Source organism: Pan paniscus, chromosome 10, assembly GCF_029289425.2.
Source record: "Pan paniscus chromosome 10, NHGRI_mPanPan1-v2.0_pri, whole genome shotgun sequence".
NCBI lineage: Eukaryota > Metazoa > Chordata > Mammalia > Primates > Hominidae > Pan > Pan paniscus.
Genome location: NC_073259.2, coordinates 29,858,922 through 29,879,088, shown reverse-complemented (window position 1 = coordinate 29,879,088; position 20,167 = coordinate 29,858,922). Strand labels below are relative to the sequence as shown.

The 20,167-nt window shown below is 38.3% G+C and overlaps 1 protein-coding gene and 1 long non-coding RNA gene across 2 annotated transcripts in view; one reads left to right on the top strand and one right to left on the bottom strand.

Annotated features, from left to right (window-relative positions):
- The window catches only part of TBK1 (TANK binding kinase 1), a 50,636-nt gene extending 36,461 nt beyond the window's left edge, over positions 1-14,175 (top strand). The window contains exons 12-21 of the mRNA XM_034935515.2: positions 571-672; positions 2,122-2,200; positions 7,553-7,674; positions 7,769-7,845; positions 8,434-8,473; positions 9,021-9,122; positions 9,235-9,331; positions 9,729-9,835; positions 10,049-10,120; positions 13,391-14,175. Of these exons, the coding sequence (XP_034791406.2) occupies positions 571-672; positions 2,122-2,200; positions 7,553-7,674; positions 7,769-7,845; positions 8,434-8,473; positions 9,021-9,122; positions 9,235-9,331; positions 9,729-9,835; positions 10,049-10,120; positions 13,391-13,442 (850 nt within the window). The 3' untranslated portion in view covers positions 13,443-14,175. The remainder of the gene's footprint in view (positions 1-570; positions 673-2,121; positions 2,201-7,552; positions 7,675-7,768; positions 7,846-8,433; positions 8,474-9,020; positions 9,123-9,234; positions 9,332-9,728; positions 9,836-10,048; positions 10,121-13,390) is intronic.
- Positions 14,176-14,828: 653 nt separating this feature from the next.
- The window catches only part of LOC134728472 (uncharacterized), a 32,653-nt gene continuing 27,314 nt past the window's right edge, over positions 14,829-20,167 (bottom strand). Inside the window, exon 4 of the long non-coding RNA XR_010108895.1 lies at positions 14,829-19,525. This is a non-coding gene — a long non-coding RNA (uncharacterized LOC134728472). The remainder of the gene's footprint in view (positions 19,526-20,167) is intronic.

Sequence of the window (20,167 nt, the reverse complement as noted above, 5' to 3'; positions counted from 1 at the left end):
GCATCCCTAATAAAAAATATTCCAAAAGTCAAATCTTTTTGCTCAAAGTTTATGCTCAAAGGAAATACTCATTGGAACATTTTGGATTCTCAGATTAGGGATGCTTAACCAGTATGTATATATGCAAATATCCCAAAATCCAAAATCTGAAAAACACTTCTGGTCCCAAGCATTTCAGATAAGAGATAGTCAACCTGTAATTGTTTTAAAGTATAAATCAGACAGTAGTCTACTCTGAGTAGTAAAAATTAATTCTGGTGGTATAAACTGTAATGCTCTACAAACTATTTGTGTAATTGTAGATTAGTTTTTACTCCTTAATGTAATTTTAATACCTTAGGTTTTTAAACTGTTAACCTAAGTAGTAATGGTTTGTGAAAATATGAGTTCCCTAATACATCAGGATCACAGAAATGCTTATAATAATAATGTTTCAAAAAGTGTGAATTGACGAATATCATGAATATTGTTATAAAATGTTTTTGAACTGTAGTACTGCAGTATAATTAGTGATAGATAAGAAAAAATAACTCCTTAGATAAACTAATTAGAATAATTTTCTTTTTTTAGTGAATTAATTAAAGATGATTACAATGAAACTGTTCACAAAAAGACAGAAGTTGTGATCACATTGGATTTCTGTATCAGAAACATTGAAAAAACTGTGAAAGTGTGAGTAGACTACTTCCTTACTAATAGGGGTTAAATTATTAAATGTTCCATTTCTGTTTAAATGACTTAGTTATCCTTGGCACAATATGGCATGCTATGCTAGGGTTTCTATTAAAGATCAGCGGCCTGGCACGGTGGCTCATGCCTGTAATCCCAGCACTTTGGGAAGCCAAGGCAGGTGGATCACGAGGTCAAGAAATGGAGACCATCCTAGCCAACATGGTGAAACTCCGTCTCTACTAAAAATACAAACATTAGCTGGGCGTGCTGGCGCACGCCTGTAGTCCCAGCAACTCGGGAGGCTGAGGCAGGAGAATCGCTTGAACCCAGAAGGCAGAGGTTGCAGTGAGCTGAGATCATGCCACTGCACTCCAGCCTGGTGACAGAGTGAGACTCCATCTCAAACAACAAAATAAAATAAAGATCAGCCTTAGATTAGTGATTACTTTATCATCACAAAGGCAAAAATGCCAGTTTTCTTGGTAAGAAGTGAACACCATCTCTTAGTGGCATTTCCTCCCAGCCATTGGGTAGGAAAAGGTAGTGGGAAAAACATCTCATTTCTATCTTGTAAAACAGAAACTGTGAATAAGAAAATATGAAACTTGTAATCAACAAAGGAAATAGGAAGAGGTATTCTAGAACAGCCTTTTAGTAGTATTTTTAGAATTATAGGAATTACTTTTAGTTTATTTTTACTTGTTAATCTTATTCCTGAGAACACGTTTTGAAACAGAATGATATTTTTAACTGCCCTCTTTCTAGAATATACTATTTGTACTGCAGAGGAAATACAATAAATGAAATCAGTATTCACTATTGACCTTCATTAATTCTGAAATGTATTTTTACTATTATCCTCACATAAGATTATTTGAAATTAATTTGTCTTTTCTGTTTTATCCATCCCTTAATCTGCAAATTTAAAATAGAAGCAGATAAAATTCCTTCTTCAGGAAGGCATCAGGTTTTTTTGTTTTTTTGGTTTTTTTTTTTTTGAGAGAGAGTCTCACTCTGTCATCTAGGCTGGAGTGCAGTGACGCAATCTCTGCTCACTGCAACCTCCGCCTCCCAGGTTCAAGCGATTCTCCTGCCTCAGCCTCCCAAGTAACTGGGACTACAGGTGCATGCCACCACGCCCGGCTTATTTTTTTTTTTGTATTTTTAGTAGAAATGGGGTTTTACCATGTTAGCCAGGATGGTCTCCCTCTCCTAACTTCGTGATCTTCCCACCTTGACCTCCCAAGGTGCTGGAATTACAGGCGTGAGCCACTGCACCTGGCCGGCATCAGGTTTTTTTTTTAACAATCTGCTGGCTTATAGACTTTGAATCAATTTTTTATTTTTAAATGGTTATGATGAAAGCTCAAATTATTATTTATAAAACATCTTTTTAAAACTATGTATTGATTATACTCATTTAATTTTCTCTTTTGACTTTTCATACAGATATGAAAAGTTGATGAAGATCAACCTGGAAGCGGCAGAGTTAGGTGAAATTTCAGACATACACACCAAATTGTTGAGAGTAAGTGTTTACAAAATTATGAAATTTGTAAGCTCATAACCTATTCCTTTGCTGGCACTATTAGATTTAAACTTTCTTAGGAGCTAGGCATGGTAGTACACACCTAGAGTCGCAACTACTCAGGAGGCGGAGGCAGGAGGATCACTTGAGCTGAGGCATTAAAGGCTGCAACGAGTTATGATGGTGCCACTGCACCCTAGCCTGGGCAACTGCACGAAATCTTGTCTGTAAAATAAATAATTTAAATAAATAAACTTTCTTATAGAGATGATATTTCTCACTGCAGAGAAAGAATTTTTCCCATCTTTAGAAACTTCTTTACAATATTAAATAATCTTACTGCCTTGAAATTTTTTGTAACATATTCAAATGACTACTGTAATTTAAACCTCTCTCGCTGCCTCTCTCTCTCTCGGTGTTTAAATCCATAATGCTCTTGTGTTCTTGCTGTGGCAGTTAAAGCAAGTTCATAAATGTAATTTCACATGCAGTTGAATGTAAAGTGCTTGAGCTTGTTTAGAAATAGATTTAAATTAGGCTGGGCGCGGTGGCTCATGCCTGTAATTCCAGCACTTTGGGAAGCCAAGGCAGGTGGATCACCTGAGGTCGGGAGTTTGAGACCAGCCTGGCCAACATGGTGAAACCCCGTGTCATTAGCTGCGTGTGGTGGTGGGCACCTGTAATCCCAGCTACTTGGGAGGCTGAGGCAGGAGAATTGCTTGAACCCAGGAAGCGGAGGTTGTAGTGAGTCGAGATCACACCATTGCATTCCATCCTGGGTGACAAGAGTGAAACTCCATCTCAAAAAAAAAAAGATTTAAATTAGAAAAATATTATCAGATTTTTTTCTAAAATAAAAAAGGAAAGAAAGATTTGAGGTCTTCAAGGCAGTAATCACTTCTATAGCTAGAAAAAGAAATTAGGACACAAGTCTCTACTCTGCTGAAAAATACAATAGAATTTCTGGGAGTCTCTGAATCTCTTATTAAAATGTATTATAAAAGTGCACAGGTTTATATATTAGTAATCAGTGAGAGCTGATTACTACTCCCAGACCTGCCCCATTTACCTGCCTACTCATGACTGGCTACTTAAGCAAGGCCTTTTAGTTCTTTGCATCCTTGGTTTCTTTTTCTCTAAAATCAGCAATTTCTTACCCTGCCCGTCTTATGGGTTGTTGTACTAATTAAATGAGATAAATAAAAATACTGTACTCTTGGCTGGGTGTGGTGGCTCACACCTCTAATCCCAGCACTTTGGGAGGCTGAGTTGGATGGATCACTTGAGTCCGGGAATTCAAGACCAGCCTGGGCAACATGATGAAACCCCATCTCTACAAAAAATACAAAAAAATTAGCCAGGCATGGTGGTGCATGCCTGTGGTCCCAGCTACTTGGGAGGCTGAGACAGGAGGATCACTTGAACCGAGGAGGCGAACGTTACAGTGAGCCGAGATCGTGCCACTTGCACTCCAGCCTGGGTGACAGAGCTGAGACTGTCTCAAATAAATAAATATATTGTAATCTTGCAAGCTTTTAGTATTCGAAGTATTCTTTCATAAAATGGATGTTAAATTAAAAGTGAAAGGAACTTGATACAATATCCTTTTCACTTTCCAGCTTAGGCTGATGTTTGTTTCTTTTCCTCAGTTTTAGATCTCAAACAGTGGTTTTCAAAATATGAGTAATGAACAACTAGTAGGTTATGAAGTTGGGTGCCTGTAATCAGCAATGTATTTTTCAGTGGAACAGAATAGAAAATCTCAGAATGTGTCACATATAATAAGGAAATCATTGTTTATGAAACTTTGGATTCAGGTATATACACACTTTAAATGTTACTGAGTTAAAACAGTGAGTTTCTTACTATGAGTTGTGGTCAGGAAAGTTTGAAAACCATAGCTATAGAATAAGGTGATTAAAAGTCAGAAAGCACAAAATAGTCTTCCCCAGTATTTGTCTGCATTTAAATATAGGCAGCCATATTGCTGTCAGTGTTTTATATTCTTCTCTGTTTTCACCTTAGAACATGGTTTACCTGCTGATAGGCCTAGTGGACATTTATTTCCAGGGCCAGCATCGTTTGAGCACTTTAAATCAAAATTAATATATTTTCTTTTGGGGATCTCAAAATGTTTCTCATTTTTATGACATTCCTGTGAGATTAAGATTTCTTTTTATTTATTTATTTATTTTTAAACAGAGTTTCCCTCTTGTTGCCCAGGCTGGAGTGCAGTGGCGCGACCTTGGCTCACTGCAGCCTCCGCCTCCTGGGTTCAAGCAATTCTCCTGCCTCAGCCTCCCTAGTAGCTGGGATTACAGGCATGTGCCACCACGCCCAGCTAATTTTGTATTTTTAGTAGAGAAGTGGTTTCTCCATGTTGGTCAGGCTGGTCTGGAACTCCCAACCTCAGGTGATCCGCCCGCCTTGGCCTCCCAAAGTGCTGGGATTACAGGCATGAGCCACCTTGCCCAGCCAAGATTAAGATTTCTTATGAGAAAGCATAGATGACTAAATAGCTTGAGGTAATGGAGTCTTATGACATCAGGACTTCTCACTTCAAGCCAATTACTTTTCCGTAGATATCATTTTTTCTCTTTTTCTTTTTTTTTTGAGATGGAGTCTCACTCTTTCGCCAGGTTGGAGTGCAATGACGCAATCTCGGCTCACTGCTACCTCCACCTCCTGGGTTCAAGTGATTCTCCTGCCTCAGCCTCCTGAGAGCTGGGACTTCAGGCGCCCGCCACCACGTCTAGCTAATTTTTTTTTTTTTTTTTTTTTTTTTGGAGACGAAGTTGCTCTTTTGCCCAGGCTGGAGTGCAGTGGTACAGTCTCGGCTCACCACAAGCTCCGCCTCCTGGGTTCACGCCATTCTCCTGCCTCAGCCTCCCGAGTAGCTGGGACTACAGGCTTCCACCACCAGGCCCGGCTAATTTTTTGCATTTTTAGTAGAGACGGGGTTTCACCGTGTTAGCCAGGATGGTCTCAATCTCCTGACCTCATGATCTGCCCACCTCGGCCTCCCAAAGTGCTGGGATTACAGGCATGAGCCACTGCGCCCGGCTTCCTAGTGGAGACTTTACAGACATTTTTCCCACCACAAAAGTAAAATTTATAAGTAGAAAAAATACCACATATATTATGCACCCAAAAAATGATGCTTAAAAGTTTTGTCCATTGCCCTGCAGCAGTGCTTCTCAGAGTGGCTCCTGGGCCACAGGTCGCAGTGGTTCACACCTGTAATCCCAGAACTTTGGGAGGCTGAGGTAGGCGGATCACTTGAGGCCAGGAGTTCGAGACCAGCCTGGCCAACATGGTGAAACCCTGTCTCTAATAAAAATACAAAAATTAGCCGGGCGTAGTGGCAGACGCTTGTAATCCCAGCTACTGGGGAGGCTGAGGCAAGAGAATCACTTGAACCTGGGAGATGGAGGTTGCTGTGAGCCGAGATCATGCCACTGTCCTCCAGCCTGGGCGACAGAGACCTTGTCTCAAAAAATAAAAAAAAAGTAAAGAAGAGTGGCTCCTGGGCCAGCAGCTTCAGCCTCACAAGGGAACTTACTAGAAATGCACATTTTGGGACCCCACCTCGGATGTGTTGAGTCAGCAACTCACTGGCAGAACCCAGCAAAGGCCCTTTTTAATAAGCCTTCCAGGTGATTCTCATGCTGCTAAAATTTGGGTAATCACTGTTTTCATTTTCTTTTATATGTATTATTAAATGACTGTTACTCTACAAACATATGGTTGTTATTTTTACTTTTTGGATACCATTATAGTGTAGGCATTTCCCAGGTTTTTTTGGTAACACCATTTTCTTAATGATATGATGTTGCAGCCGGTGGATTTATTACAGTCTTACTTATTATTGCTCTACTGTTGGTCCTTTAGTTTGCTTTTCACTCTTCTATGTAATGCTGTAAGAAATGACTTTTTCCATAAACTATTTTCCATATATTGGATGTATAATTTAACACATTCTAAACATTAATGTTAAAACAGACATAAAGCATAAAAACCGAGATATATATTTGATCATATAAAAATTTAAGCTGGGCACAGTGGCTCATACCTGTAATCCCAGCACTTTGGGAGGCCAAGGTGGGGGTAGACTGGTTGAGCTCAGGGGTTCAAGACCAGCCTGGGAACATGGTGAAACCCCAACTCTACCAAAAAAAAAAAAAGAAAAAAAAGAAAAAATTAGCAAGACGCAATAGCACGCACTTGTAATCTCATCTACTCAGGAGGCTTAAGGTGAGAGGATGGCTTGAACTCAGGAGGCAGAGGTTGCGGGAGCTGAGATTGCACCACTGCACTCCAGCCTAGGCGACAGAATGAGACTCTGTTTCAAAAATAAAATAAAAATTTAAGATCTGTACGTGTTTAAAAAATGTTAGAATGCAAATAAGTTGGGAAAATGTGATAAAGGGTTTTTTATAAAAATAACTCATATAAATTGATAAGGAAAATAGTCAATCTGCAAAAAATAGATGAGCACAGAACATTTAGAGACAATTTATAAATGAAGAAAATATATCTGGTGAAAACACTCTTGAAAAAATGCTCAAATCCAATAGTAAGAAAAAATTGCATAACAGTAAGATACTATTTTTGTCTTTCAGATTATCAAGGCTTAAAAAATTATAATGCCAGTGCTGACAAGAGTGTGGTTTAAAGGGCATCCTTGTTTGTTGCTAGTGGCAATGTCAGCTACTACTGACAACATTATTTGAAAGGCAATAGTGTGTATCAGGACCTTTAAAATATATGGACATATTTATCCTTTAAGTCTAACCTTCATCCTTTCTTCATAAGTTTTACAAATACTGTATGCATTTCTGTGGTAGGTAAGTGATAAACTTACTAAGCTTAAAATGAACAGAATCTTAGATGAGGTTTCTTTTCATTTTCTGTTTTTAAGAGGAGTTGCTTTGGTTTGGCCTCTAAACAAGAAGAGCACAAATCTTGCTGCCTACACAGGTGATATTTGGAACTATTCTAGTGGTTCTATTTAATTTTCAAAACAGGGTTATGAAATGGAGAATTAACCACTTTTTACAGATAAGGAAACAAGATTAGAAGTATTTTACATGTGGTTTTAGAAGGGTGTTTACTGAATGAAATGTTTTATAAGATGTATTATTGCTGGTCTCATGTTTTATTATCATACTGTACCCCTGGTAGAAATCAACCTAAGAAACTCTTTTGTATTTAAAAATGGAAATAATTACTGTGCCTTTGAATTGAAGTAATCTACAAAAGAAATGTGGTCCAGACTTTAGACTTTGATGGGACTGTGATGATCATTTCTGGCTTTTGGCAATCTGGATCTGAACCTTTGGTTTTATTTAGCTTTCCAGTTCTCAGGGAACAATAGAAACCAGTCTTCAGGATATCGACAGCAGATTATCTCCAGGTGGATCGCTGGCAGACGGATGGGCACATCAAGAAGGCACTCATCCGAAAGACAGAAAGTAGGTTATAGCTTTATGCGTAGTTTCTGCTCTTATTAATGTCCTTTTTCACATTGACTCAGTTAATTTATTTGAGTTTTTCTTCCTTAAATAGTGTAGAAAAACTACAAGTCCTGTTAAATTGCATGACAGAGATTTACTATCAGTTCAAAAAAGACAAAGCAGAACGTAGTAAGTAAAATTTGCTATTTGTTAATTTAATAAATCCCTCTTAGTAATTAGTTATAATTCAGTTAAATTAATTTGGTATATCTGTAAGGGTAGCTTCTTAAGCTGTTTTTTTCAGAGATGTGATTCTGTCAGGAAAAAGGTTGATTGTGTTAAAAAAAAAAAAAACTATCCTTAAAATCAACCTTTTGAATACTTTAAATCAGGGTCATGAACACCAGAACCTCTAAAGGCCAGGCAGGTAACAGAAAGGAATGAGATTGGCCAGTGGGGACTCATCTACAGGGGAGAGCCACTACTCATATTCACCAAAGGTATTGCCCAGTCTTCCCATTTCTCAAAAAAAGCTAGAAATACAGAATTTGTTAGAAATACCTTGATTTTTAAATGTTAACTGTTAATTGTTTTTTACATTGTTATTTACAGACCAAATAAAAGCATCTGTGGGCCATAAGTAACCCATGAGCCACAAATCTATGACATCTGCTTCAGACTCTTAGCCTTTTTGAAGCAATAATCTCAAAAGAAAATACATTGTGTATAATATTATGATTCTATATTAACAACAGTAATATATTTTCCTATTTCTAGGATTAGCTTATAATGAAGAACAAATCCACAAATTTGATAAGTAAGTATCCAGATTATGTTTAATAGTTAGTTATTTTTGGTGCTATTTTGGTTATCTTTATTAATATGATTCTTCTTAAAGTTGAAATTAATTACAATTTAAAAATACATTTTAATCTTGATTTTACAGGATTGTTACAATATGTAGACATTTTTGAGGTTCACACATCTGCTCCCTAATTGGGAAGTTACCATGATGGGAGAAGGAGGGGGGAGAAAGATTACCATTTCAGTCAGTCAGCTTCTGCCTCATATGCTCTGATTACAGAAGTACAGATAATACAGCACTTAGGCAAGGGCAGACTTAACTACCATCTTAATTTTAACCTCATTCAATAGGCATTTTTTTTTACATCCATTTTGAACCTTCTCTTTATCTTCTTGCTGCTATAATGTCTATCTTAGAAACGTTTACTTTCTCCTGTAAATATTCTAAAGCCACAACAATCATTATAGGAAAGATACATTTCATATATTTGAAAATTTCTAAATATTGAAAGTAGAAACAGTGACATTGGTTTAAGCCTCTGATTATTTCTAAATTACAGGCAAAAACTGTATTACCATGCTACAAAAGCTATGACGCACTTTACAGATGAATGTGTTAAAAAGTATGAGGCGTTTTTGAATAAGTCAGAAGAATGGATAAGGTGAGTAAACTTCTTTTGGAGTGATTAGTGGTTGACTGCACAATATAAATGTACATTTGAAGTAAGAATGCTTCACTAGACTGCATATCAATTGATTCTTTTTGGTTTTCAGAAAGATGCTTCATCTTAGGAAACAGTTATTATCTCTGACTAATCAGTGTTTTGATATTGAAGAAGAAGTATCAAAATATCAAGAATATACTAATGAGGTAGGTACAGCTGTCAAGGAAAAATTAAAATTCTTCTCAGTTTATAACTGATAGTGATTGACACGGGAGAAATGGGATAGAATGTGCCTACATTCAGTTCCACCCACCAATTTTTAATATGTATTTTGAGCCAAGTTTTAAGAATGTAGATGTTTTACAACTAAAAACAGCTGATAAACCATCCTTTTATCAACTGTAAGAAAAGTTTCTTTCTTAAAAGGGTGTTGATTTAAGTATTGTATCATTGATAGTTTTGAAATCAAAATTTAAAGTTTTTTTAAAGGACTTATTAAAAGCTGTAACACTTGATGTCAGATCTGTAGTAAGTACTTTTGTTCTGTGATTAATGTGGGGTTGTTGTTTTCTTTTTTTTTTTTTTTTTTTTTTGATGTTTCAGTTACAAGAAACTCTGCCTCAGAAAATGTTTACAGCTTCCAGTGGAATCAAACATACCATGACCCCAATTTATCCAAGTTCTAACACATTAGTAGAAATGACTCTTGGGTAAGAAACTCATCATTTGGAAACTGTAGTGTTTCCATTTGCTTTCATTGCATTTTGAGCTTTTGCTCTTACATTTTGAAATTTTTTATGTTTGTTGTAATACAATGTTTAATAAGGTTATTTATTGACCAGTTAAAAGAAAATAAAACATAAACATCATTCTAAAACATTTGCATACTGTTTTTGAGCAAAGGTGCTTGTTTATTTTAATAGTATGAAGAAATTAAAGGAAGAGATGGAAGGGGTGGTTAAAGAACTTGCTGAAAATAACCACATTTTAGAAAGGTGAGTAATGCAAAAATAATTACTGTGATTTTCTGTGCAATTGAGTTCATTCATTATATCTTCCTGTATCAATAGATTCAGCAGTGGTAAAGGGTCATAAAGTCAGAACTCATGTTTTTCTCTCTATGATCGTTTATCTGTGATGCCTTTTAATGGTTGATTAGTTCCATTTTATAGAAGCACTGGTTAATCGAATTACTTATTTGAATCAGTTTGTAAAGATCAAACTCTATTTACATTATTTTTATAACTTAATTCATTGGAATCATAATTTTCAATTTGGTGAATCAGAGTTGCTTTTTAAGATACCAGCACTTTGGTGCTGAGTAGCTTACAGGGTCCTCTGCACACCTCCTTGCAGGTGAAAGCCATAGGTAAATGCAGTACTTTGAGGAGTTAGGTGTCTGCTTATTATCTGCAAAATCCTAATAGATAAGGCCTTGATTTGAAAGCCTGCAGAGGCAATAAAGCAATTTTTGGATGGCAGTTTTCCTTATCCTGATTCCTCAGAGAAATTAAGTCATATTTGGCTCTGTAATAGAACCTTTTCTTTTTCAAGCCCTTAGGTTCTCCTCTATAGGTTCTCAAACGCTTGTAATGCTAATAAAAATATTTCACATTTGGCCGGGCACGGTGGCTCACACCTGTAATCCTAGCACTTTGGGAAGCCAAGGCAGGCAGATTGCCTGAGCTCAGGAGTTCAAGACCAGCCTAGGCAACATGGCAAAACCCTGTCTCTACCAAAAATACAAAAATTAGCCGGGCATGGTGGTGCACACCTGTAATCCCAGCTACTGGGGAGGCTGAGGCATGAGAATCACCTGAATCTGGGAGATGGAGGTTGCAGTCAGCCGAGATCACACCACTGCACTCCAGCCTGGGTGACAGAGTGAGACCCTGTTTCAAAAAAAAAAAAGGATATGGAATTTTTGGGTCAGAGAGTATGTCAATTTCAATTTTGTTGGGTTTTACTAATTTTATTCTTTTTTTTTTTTTCCCCCCCCCCCGAGACGGAGTTTCGCTGTTGCCCAGGCTGGAGTCCAATGGCGTGATCTCAGCTCACTGTAACCTCTGCCTCCCGGGTTCAAGTGATTCTCCTGCCTCAGCCTCCTGAGTAGCTGGGATTACAGGCGCCCACCACCACACCCAGCTAGTTTTTTGTATTTTTAGTAGAGCTGGGGTTTCACCATGTTGGCCATGCTGGTCTTGAACTCCTGACCTCAGGTGATCCACTTGCCTCAGCCTCCCAAAGTGCTGGGATTACAGGCATGAGCCACCGCACCCGGCCAATTTTGTTCTTTAAAAGGGTGCATGTTATAGTCCTAAGCAGATAAAACCTATGCATTTGGCAACATTGAATGTATAACATCTTTTAAACATTCGCCAATTTGTTTAGTAAAAACCGAGATCTTATTTTAATTTATATTTCTGTGGTTTATAGTGATGTCAAACATCGTTTAATATGTTTGTTCAATTTTCATTTTTGGGGGAGTTACTCATTAACTTTAAAAAATATTTTTCTTGTTTATAGTAATTATCTAACTTTTATAGTATCCAGTTTACAGTTTCTTCAGAACTTTAGCTAAATCCTTTTAGGCTTAAAGATCACCAAGTAGAAGAGACTATAAAGATGTGCTTTTTTTTTTTTTTTTTTGAGATGGAGTCTCGCTGTGTCACCAGGCGGGGGAGTGCAGTGGCGCGATCTTGGCTCACTGCAACCTCCACCTCCTGAGTTCAAGCGTTTCTCCTGCCTCAGCCTCCCGAGTAGCTGGGACTACAGGTGCACGCCACCATGCCCAGCTAATTTTTGTATTTTTAGTAGAGACAAGGTTTCACCATGTTGGCCAGGATGGTCTCAATCTCTTGACCTCGTGATCCACCTGCCTCGGCCTTCTTAAGTGCTGGGACTACAGGCGTGAGCCACCGTGCCCAGCCAAAGATGTGCTTTTAACTTTTATATTTAACTACTTATGCCTTGTGGAATAAAATCCCAACTTCCTAAACCACATTTAGTAAGTCAGTTCCTCCTGTGTTTTATTTGCAGGTTTCTTGACAATATATAGGTGATATAACATGGCATAATCTTAACGTAAATGTTAAGTGACAAAACTAGTAATGGAAGCCAGATTTTGTTCAGAGTATTATACTACTCTGTCTCCATGTGGATAACCCACTATCACTTCAAAATTTTTTTTGAATCTAAAATCATCTGTCCCAACTCAGTTTTCTCTCTACCCTCCTTATCCTGTTCGAAGGTACCACCTTTCTCCTACTCCCTTAAACATAAATTATTTTAGACACTTAATCTTCTTTATACCCTCTCAACAAGTTTGGCTCCCATATTTCCCCTCGTCACCCTCATTCAGATCTCCTTTCCCTTTCATATGTGATATATGGTAATAACCTATTTTTTTTCTTAACCCCAAGCTCTTCCCATCTGTCATGGGTATTACAGCCAAAATCATCTTTCAGAATACTGATGTAATCGTATGACTTCTTTGGCTCAAAAGTTTCTAAACTCCTGTTACCTAAAAAGTCAAGTCTAAATTTATACTTCGATTCAAAGAGTATAATAGTCTGGTTCCAGCCTGTTCACCCAACTTTACTTCCCACTGCTCCCCAAAATAACATTGTGTTCTAGCAAGGTCTCATTTCTCAACTTCCCTTGGGTATGTCACACTCCCAACTCGGTATCTTTTTTTTTTTTTTTTTTTTTGAGACAAAGTCTCACTCTGTCACCCAGGCTAGAGTGCGGTGGCATGATCTCGGCTCACTGCAACCTCTGCCTCCCGGGTTCAAGCAATTCTCCTGCCTCAGCCTCCCGAGTAGCTGGGACTATAGGCACACGCTACCACACCCAGCTAATTTTTGTATTTTTAGTAGAGAAGGAGTTTTGCCATATTGGCCAGGCTGGTCTCAAACTCGTGACCTCAAGTGATCTGCCTGCCTCGGCCTCCCAAAGTGCTGGGATTACAGGCATGAGCCACTGTGCCCTGCCCCAATTCTATCTTAGTTTATAAATCCCACCCCACCAGAAAGAAATTATTCAGTTCTTACTGACAGTTTCTTAATTACATCATTACATCGGTTTTTCATGTATTTATGATAATACCATGCTGTTCCAGTAAGAAATAGAACAAATCATAGTTACCTAAACTCTTTAAAAATAAATAGCTATTTATTCCTCTGAAAAGTATTTTAAGGTTGGGGGCCTTTATACATAAATGCAACTTTTGAGATTACCTTTTTTTCTTTGTGTGTGTGTTTTAGGTTTGGCTCTTTAACCGTGGATGGTGGCCTTCGCAACGTTGACTGTCTTTAGCTTTCTAATAGAAGTTTAAGAAAAGTTTCCGTTTGCACAAAAAAATAACGCTTGGGCATTAAATGAATGCCTTTATAGATAGTCACTTGTTTCTACAATTCAGTATTTGATGTGGTCGTGTAAATATGTACAATATTGTAAATACATAAAAAATATATAAATTTTTGGCTGCTGTGAAGATGTAATTTTATCTTTTAACATTTATAATTATATGAGGAAATTTGACCTCAGTGAGCACGAGAAGAAAGCCATGACCGACCAATATGTTGACATACTGATCCTCTACTCTGAGTGGGGCTAAATAAGTTATTTTCTCTGACTGCCTACTGGAAATATTTTTAAGTGGAACCAAAATAGGCATCCTTACAAATCAGGAAGACTGACTTGACACGTTTGTAAATGGTAGAACGGTGGCTACTGTGAGTGGGGAGCAGAACCGCACCACTGTTATACTGGGATAACAATTTTTTTGAGAAGGATAAAGTGGCATTATTTTATTTTACAAGGTGCCCAGATCCCAGTTATCCTTGTATCCATGTAATTTCAGATGAATTATTAAGCAAACATTTTAAAGTGAATTCATTATTAAAAACTATTCATTTTTTTCCTTTGGCCATAAATGTGTAATTGTCATTAAAATTCTAAGGTCATTTCAACTGTTTTAAGCTGTATATTTCTTTAATTCTGCTTACTATTTCATGGAAAAAAATAAATTTCTCAATTTTAATGTAAAGAGTTCATGTGTTTCTTTGTATCCAGTTTGTGAAACAAAAGTTACCTTTTGAAAGTAACAATATAGATGATAATCATAAACTGCTCAGAATATTGGATCTAGGGACAATTTTGTGTCTCTTCTAAACCCACTAATTCTAAATTTAGTATGAAGTTCTTTCATATACTTAGGCTATTATACAAATTGAAAAGGAACATTTCCTTTTTTTTTTTTTTTTGAGACAAGAGTCTCGCTCTGTTGCTCAGGCTGGAGTACAGTGGTGTGATCTCTGCTCACTGCAACCTCGGCCTCCGAGGTTCAAGCAATTCTCCTGCCTCAGCCTCCCAAGTAGCTGGGATTACAGGTGTGCACCACCACGCCTGGCTAATTTTTGTATTTTTAGTAGTGATGAGGTTTCACCATGTTGGTCAGGCTGGTCTCAAATTCCTGGCCTCAAGTGATCTGCCCGCCTCAGCTTCCCAAAGTGCTGGGATTAGAGGGGTGAGTCACCACGCCCAGCCGAAAAGGAACATTTTCTCTGAAAAATATACCCAGAGTTCTAGACTAAGGGATTGTGCTCAGCAAGAAATTATTTCATCCAACAGGACTTTTCTTTCTTTTGGTTTTGGTTTGTGGCTTTTCAGACTGGTGAAGTGTGATTACATAAAACCCGCATATCATAAAAATAACATATCCTAAAGAGAAATAAATTTGTCTACCAAGAACATCAGTAACTTCATCAGTTTTAAGAAATGATTAGGATCTTAAGTGAGATTATGATGCATTATTGTAGTGGAGAATTTTAAGCCTCATATGTACACATAACAAATAAATGCAAGGGTGAATGCCTTTATTTAAATAATACAGTTATCCACTGTCAGTTACCTGTTTAGTTTGAGAGTGTGTGGGGCAAGGAAGTATTTAATCCCTCTTTATTTTAATTTTCCATTTGACCGTCTAATATGGGTATCTTGTATAGTTTAAAAGCTTATATCACTGAATATTAGGTAAAATTTTACTCAAATTATGTGATTATTTGATATATTTGCCAATTTAGTTTTTATTTCAGCACCTCTAGCAAACAACACCAATAAATAGAACCTTTATGTGGAGATTGTATTTTTACTAATAGTATTGATAGGAATATATCTATTCCACAGTAGTATTTTTTAAGATTTACTCTTTTATTTCCCCCTTACAGTGACATGGAAGAGAAGCATTCTTGCTTTCAGTATTTTACCCTCAAAAATGCATCCTCATTCAAAACATTTATTTTTCAAAACATTTTAAATAAATAAATGCATGATACCAGTCTGCTAATGTTCAGTGACTATTTAAATGAAATTAGCTTTAAAATAAGTTGTATCTTCACTTTAGTAGCTTTTTAAAAATATAATGTTTTGAAAAGATAGCAATTAATGGTATAAAAATAGTATATATAACAAATAGAAGACAGGTGTGATGCCTCATGTCTGTAATCTCAGCGCTTTGGGAGGCTGAGGCAGGGATATCACTTGAGATCAGGAATTCTAGACCAGCCTGGGCAACATAGCAAGAGCCCTGTCTCTACAAAAAAAAAAAAAAAAAATTTTTTTTAATTGGCCAGGCATGGTGGCATGTGCCACAGTCCCAGCTACTCAGAGGCTGTGCTGCGAAGACTGCTTCAGTCCAGGAGTTAAAGGTTACAGTGAGCTATGATTGCCAGCCTGGGTGGCAGAGAGAGACCCTGTCTCAAAAAATTTAAAAAAAAAAAGAAGCGTTAGTAGATGTAACTCTTAGCATAAAACAAGTTATAGTACTGACAGCAGAAAAAATAAAAGTGAAATATGTGAATATAAAGTATATCAAAAGAGAGCTTTGGCCGGGCGCGGTGGCTCACGCCTGTAATCCCAGCACTTTGGGAGGCCAAGGCGGGCGGATCACCTGAGGTCAGGAGTTCAAGACCAGCCTGGCCAACATGGTGAAACCCTGTCTCTACTGAAAATACAAAAATTAGCTGGGCATGGTGGCAGGCGCCTGTAATCCCAGCTACTCGGGAGGCTGAGGCAAGAGAAAAGCTTGGACCTGGGAGGCGGAGGTTGCAGTGAGCCAAGATTGCGCCACTGCACTCCAGCCTGGACAACAAGAGTGAGACTTTGTCTCAAAAATAAAAAATAAAAAAATAAGGGATAACTTCAAGTAAATAAACAGGAATGTAAGGTTAGGAAAGAAATGGGAAAAATAATCCCATTAAGTAAGTCTCCTAAAATTCGAGCTGCCGGCGGGGCACGGTGGCTCATGCCTGTAATCCTAGCACTTTGGGAGGCTGAGGCGGGCCGATCACCTGAGATCAGGAGTTCGAGACCAGCCTGGCCAACATGGTGAAACCCCGTCTCTACTAAAAATAAAAAATTAGGCCGAGCGCAGTGGCTCACGCCTGTAATCCCAGCACTTTGGGAGGCTGAGGCGGGTGGATCACGAGGTCAACAGATCAAGACCATCCTGACCAACATGGTGAAACCCCTTCTCTACTAAAAATACAAAAATTAGCCGGGCGTGGTGGTATGCACCTGTAGTCCCAGCTACTTGGGAGGCTGAGGCAGGAGAATTGCTTGAACCTGGGAGGCAGAGTTGCAGTGAGGTGAGATTATGCCAACCGCACTCCAGCCTGTCAACACAGCAAGACTCCATCTCAAAAAAAAAAATAATAAAAATAAATAAATAATTAGCTGGGTGTAGTGGCATGCACCTGTAGTCCCAGCTACTTGGGAGGCTGAGGCAGGAGAATCACTTGAACCCAGGAGGCGGAGGTTGCAGTGAGCTGAGATCGCGCCTGGGCAACGGAGTGAGACTCCATCTCAAAAAAAAAAAAAAAAAAAATCCAGATGCCATTATTTTGGAGGTTACCAAATTATTGGCTTATAGACCTGATTATACCATGTCAAAAGAAATGCTTCTTAGATATTAAAAAAAAATCAACATTTCTTTACAAATGTAGTGTCTTTATCCATAAATTATCCAGAAAAAAATTACAATAATCCTGAACTTTTTATGATTGTTTTGGTTTAGATTGTTTTTCTTTGGTTTTTGTTTTTTGCAATAGTGTTTACCTTTTGTGGTGATCTGTGTTAAAAGTAAGAGATACATTGTTTAGAATTAAGAAAGGGACTATCAGTAGGAATAAGGACTCTCAACTGAAATGTCAACAATTTATTCCCCTTTCAGAACAGCCACCCAGCCACCACCAGGGCTAGTCTTTTTTTTTTTTTTTTTGAAATGGAGTTTCACTCTTGTTGCCCAGGCTGGAGTGCAATGGCGCAGTCTCAGCTCACTGCAACCTCCACCTCCCAGGTTCAAGTGATTCTCCTGCCTCAGCCTCCCAAGTAACTGAAATTACAGATGCCCACCAGCATGCCCGGCTAATTTTTGTATTTTTATTAGAGACGGGGTTTCACCATGTTGGTCAGGCTGGTCTCAAACTCCTGACCTCAGGTTATCCGCCTGCCTCAGCCTCCCAAAGTGCTGGGATTACAGGCATGAGCCACCGCACCCGGCCAAGAGCTAGTCTTTTGTTTCTAATTTCACCTCACTCAGATGTGTTTTATATGTTGTGCTTTGTCTTTGAGGAAGTGCTGCAGAAAATTTATAATTACTCAAACAAATTTTTGAAACTGAGAAGTGCTGGGGCAGACACACATAGTTGAAGGGAAAAACATTGAAAGAAATCTTTACTATTTTAGCTGGATTCTCCACCCCACATCCCACTTTTAAGAAGACCTGAAAAACTCTTACACTGTTGTTTTAGTTAGACTTGCTCCCCACTTGTCACTTGTAAGAAGAATCAAAGTCCAAATTCCTAAGAAATACTGAAAATGGAATAGGAAACAAAAACATCTGATCTGGAAACAAAAACTGGCAATATAATAATATCCGTTGTTTCTCTTTAGAGAGTAAATCGGCTCCAAAAATTTGCTGTGGCATATAAAAAGCAAGCCCAAATATTACATCAGGCTGTTTAATCGACTTAGCTCCTAAATGAATATATGAATAAGTTTATTTCTTTTGACATAAACAGAATGCACAAGGACCAACTGTTAGACATAGTCTTAGGAGTGATGATGGGAACCTCAGTACAAGCTGCGTGGTAGACAACTAGGCATTGATGTCTGCTGAAATGCTGAAATGGATTCAGTAATGTTACAATGTTAGAAGTTCTAGAGAATTGTTCAATAAATGGTTAAAGATCAAAATAGGACCCTGGGGGAAAATGGTCTTTTGCATCTTTTTTTTTTTTTTGAAGAGTCTCGCTCTGTCACCCAGGCTGGAGTGCAGTAGTGCTATCATAGCTCACTGCAGCTTCCATCTTCTGGATTCTAGCAGTCCTCCCACCTCAGCCTCCTGAGTAGCTGGGACTATAGGTACGTGCCACCATGCCCAGCTTTTTTTTTCCTTTTTCTAGAGACAGCATTTCGCTTTGTTGGCTAGGCTGGTCTTGAACTCCTGGGCTCAAGCAATCCTCCCACCTCAGCCTCCCAGAGTGCTGGGATTACAGGTGTGAGCCCCTGTGCCTGGCCCTTTTACACATTTTTTGACTCATAAGAACTAATTTTTTTTTTCTGGGATAAATTCCTGCTAAAGTTTCAAATAGGTTTCATTTTTCCAGTAAAAATGCACAAAACAAATGGGATCAAGGCTATGGCTTTAGGAGGTTGCTTGTCCATCACCACTAAGTCCTGCAAATTACCACTGACAATTCTGTTGGAAGTTGAGTTAGTGGATCCTGTTTTTTTTCACTCCTCTATGAAAAAATTGTGTTTTTATGAACGAGGTCAGGAGGTCCATGCTTGAAAATTACCAAGTGTTGCATTAGGTTAGAGCTTCTCTTAAGAAAGCTTAAAACTCTTTCTTTAGAAAGAACATCTATTAATACAGTTTCTAGTTATGAGGGCCAAGGTCTAAAGGACAAGCCAAAAGAATGACAGAGGAAGGGGATTTAGGGCTAACAGGTGGTCCCCAGACATATTGGCTGAAAGGCAGTTCACAGCTAAAGTGTCATATGTGGGTGTTACTGTGCTCCTCATCCATGCTCTCTGTAGCGAGTCATTCTGGAACGCTCCTGGTTCTCGCTATGGCCATAAGAAGTGACTTTCATGAGACCTTCAGAAGAATAGCCCGGCTCTTTTACTGGTTCCCCAAATCACTGACCTGCTCAAAGAATCGGAAATCCAAGCTGCTCTGGAGCCAAGGTGGGGGTAAGTTACCTCAGGCTAATGCCTTATTTCAAATCCGTTTTTTTTTCTGTTACATTTTAAAATGGAGCCTCCCTCGAGTGGGCAGGGAGGAGTGGGAAAGAAAAGTCTTGAAGCCTTTAAAGGGTATTCCACTTGGTCATCTGGAGGGAAAATTGAGAGAAAATAAAATTAAGCATTTTGAGGCTGAAGTATTAGAAGCCATGAACATTGTTACAATCCAATTGTATGCTTTTTAGGCATTTCGATTCCGAAAAGTTGACTAAAGAGAGATGGAGAATGTTTAGTATTTAAAAACAACAAAAACAGCTCTTATTCTCAGGGACTCTTAACTTGTCTTAGTACTAAAACATCTTAGAATAAACAGAACACAAAAAACAAGTCACAGTGAGTTCCCCTCCTTTCCATAGAAAACTAAAAAGGTCAGTGGGCCTTAAATCTCTTTTATTTGGGTCAGTTTATGCATCATATTTTAGTCAGGTGTTTATTGATGTGAGAATTTAAAGCACCTTATATTTGCTACCATATAAAGCCCTGCCTTTTCTGTCCAGTCCTGCCTGACTGGAATATGCAAGGGTCAGAGGAGAGGGGGTTAAAGGGAGTAGATGACCCCTCCAAGTCTGGTATCTGAAGTTCCTGCAGGAGCCCAGCTTTCACCTTCATACTCTGCAGCACTGGTTGTACTACTCACACTACTGTAAGCCAATTCTCTCACTTCATAATGTTTCATCTTGCAACTGAATCAAAATTCTCATTATGTTTCTTTCACACCCATGTAGCTCAGA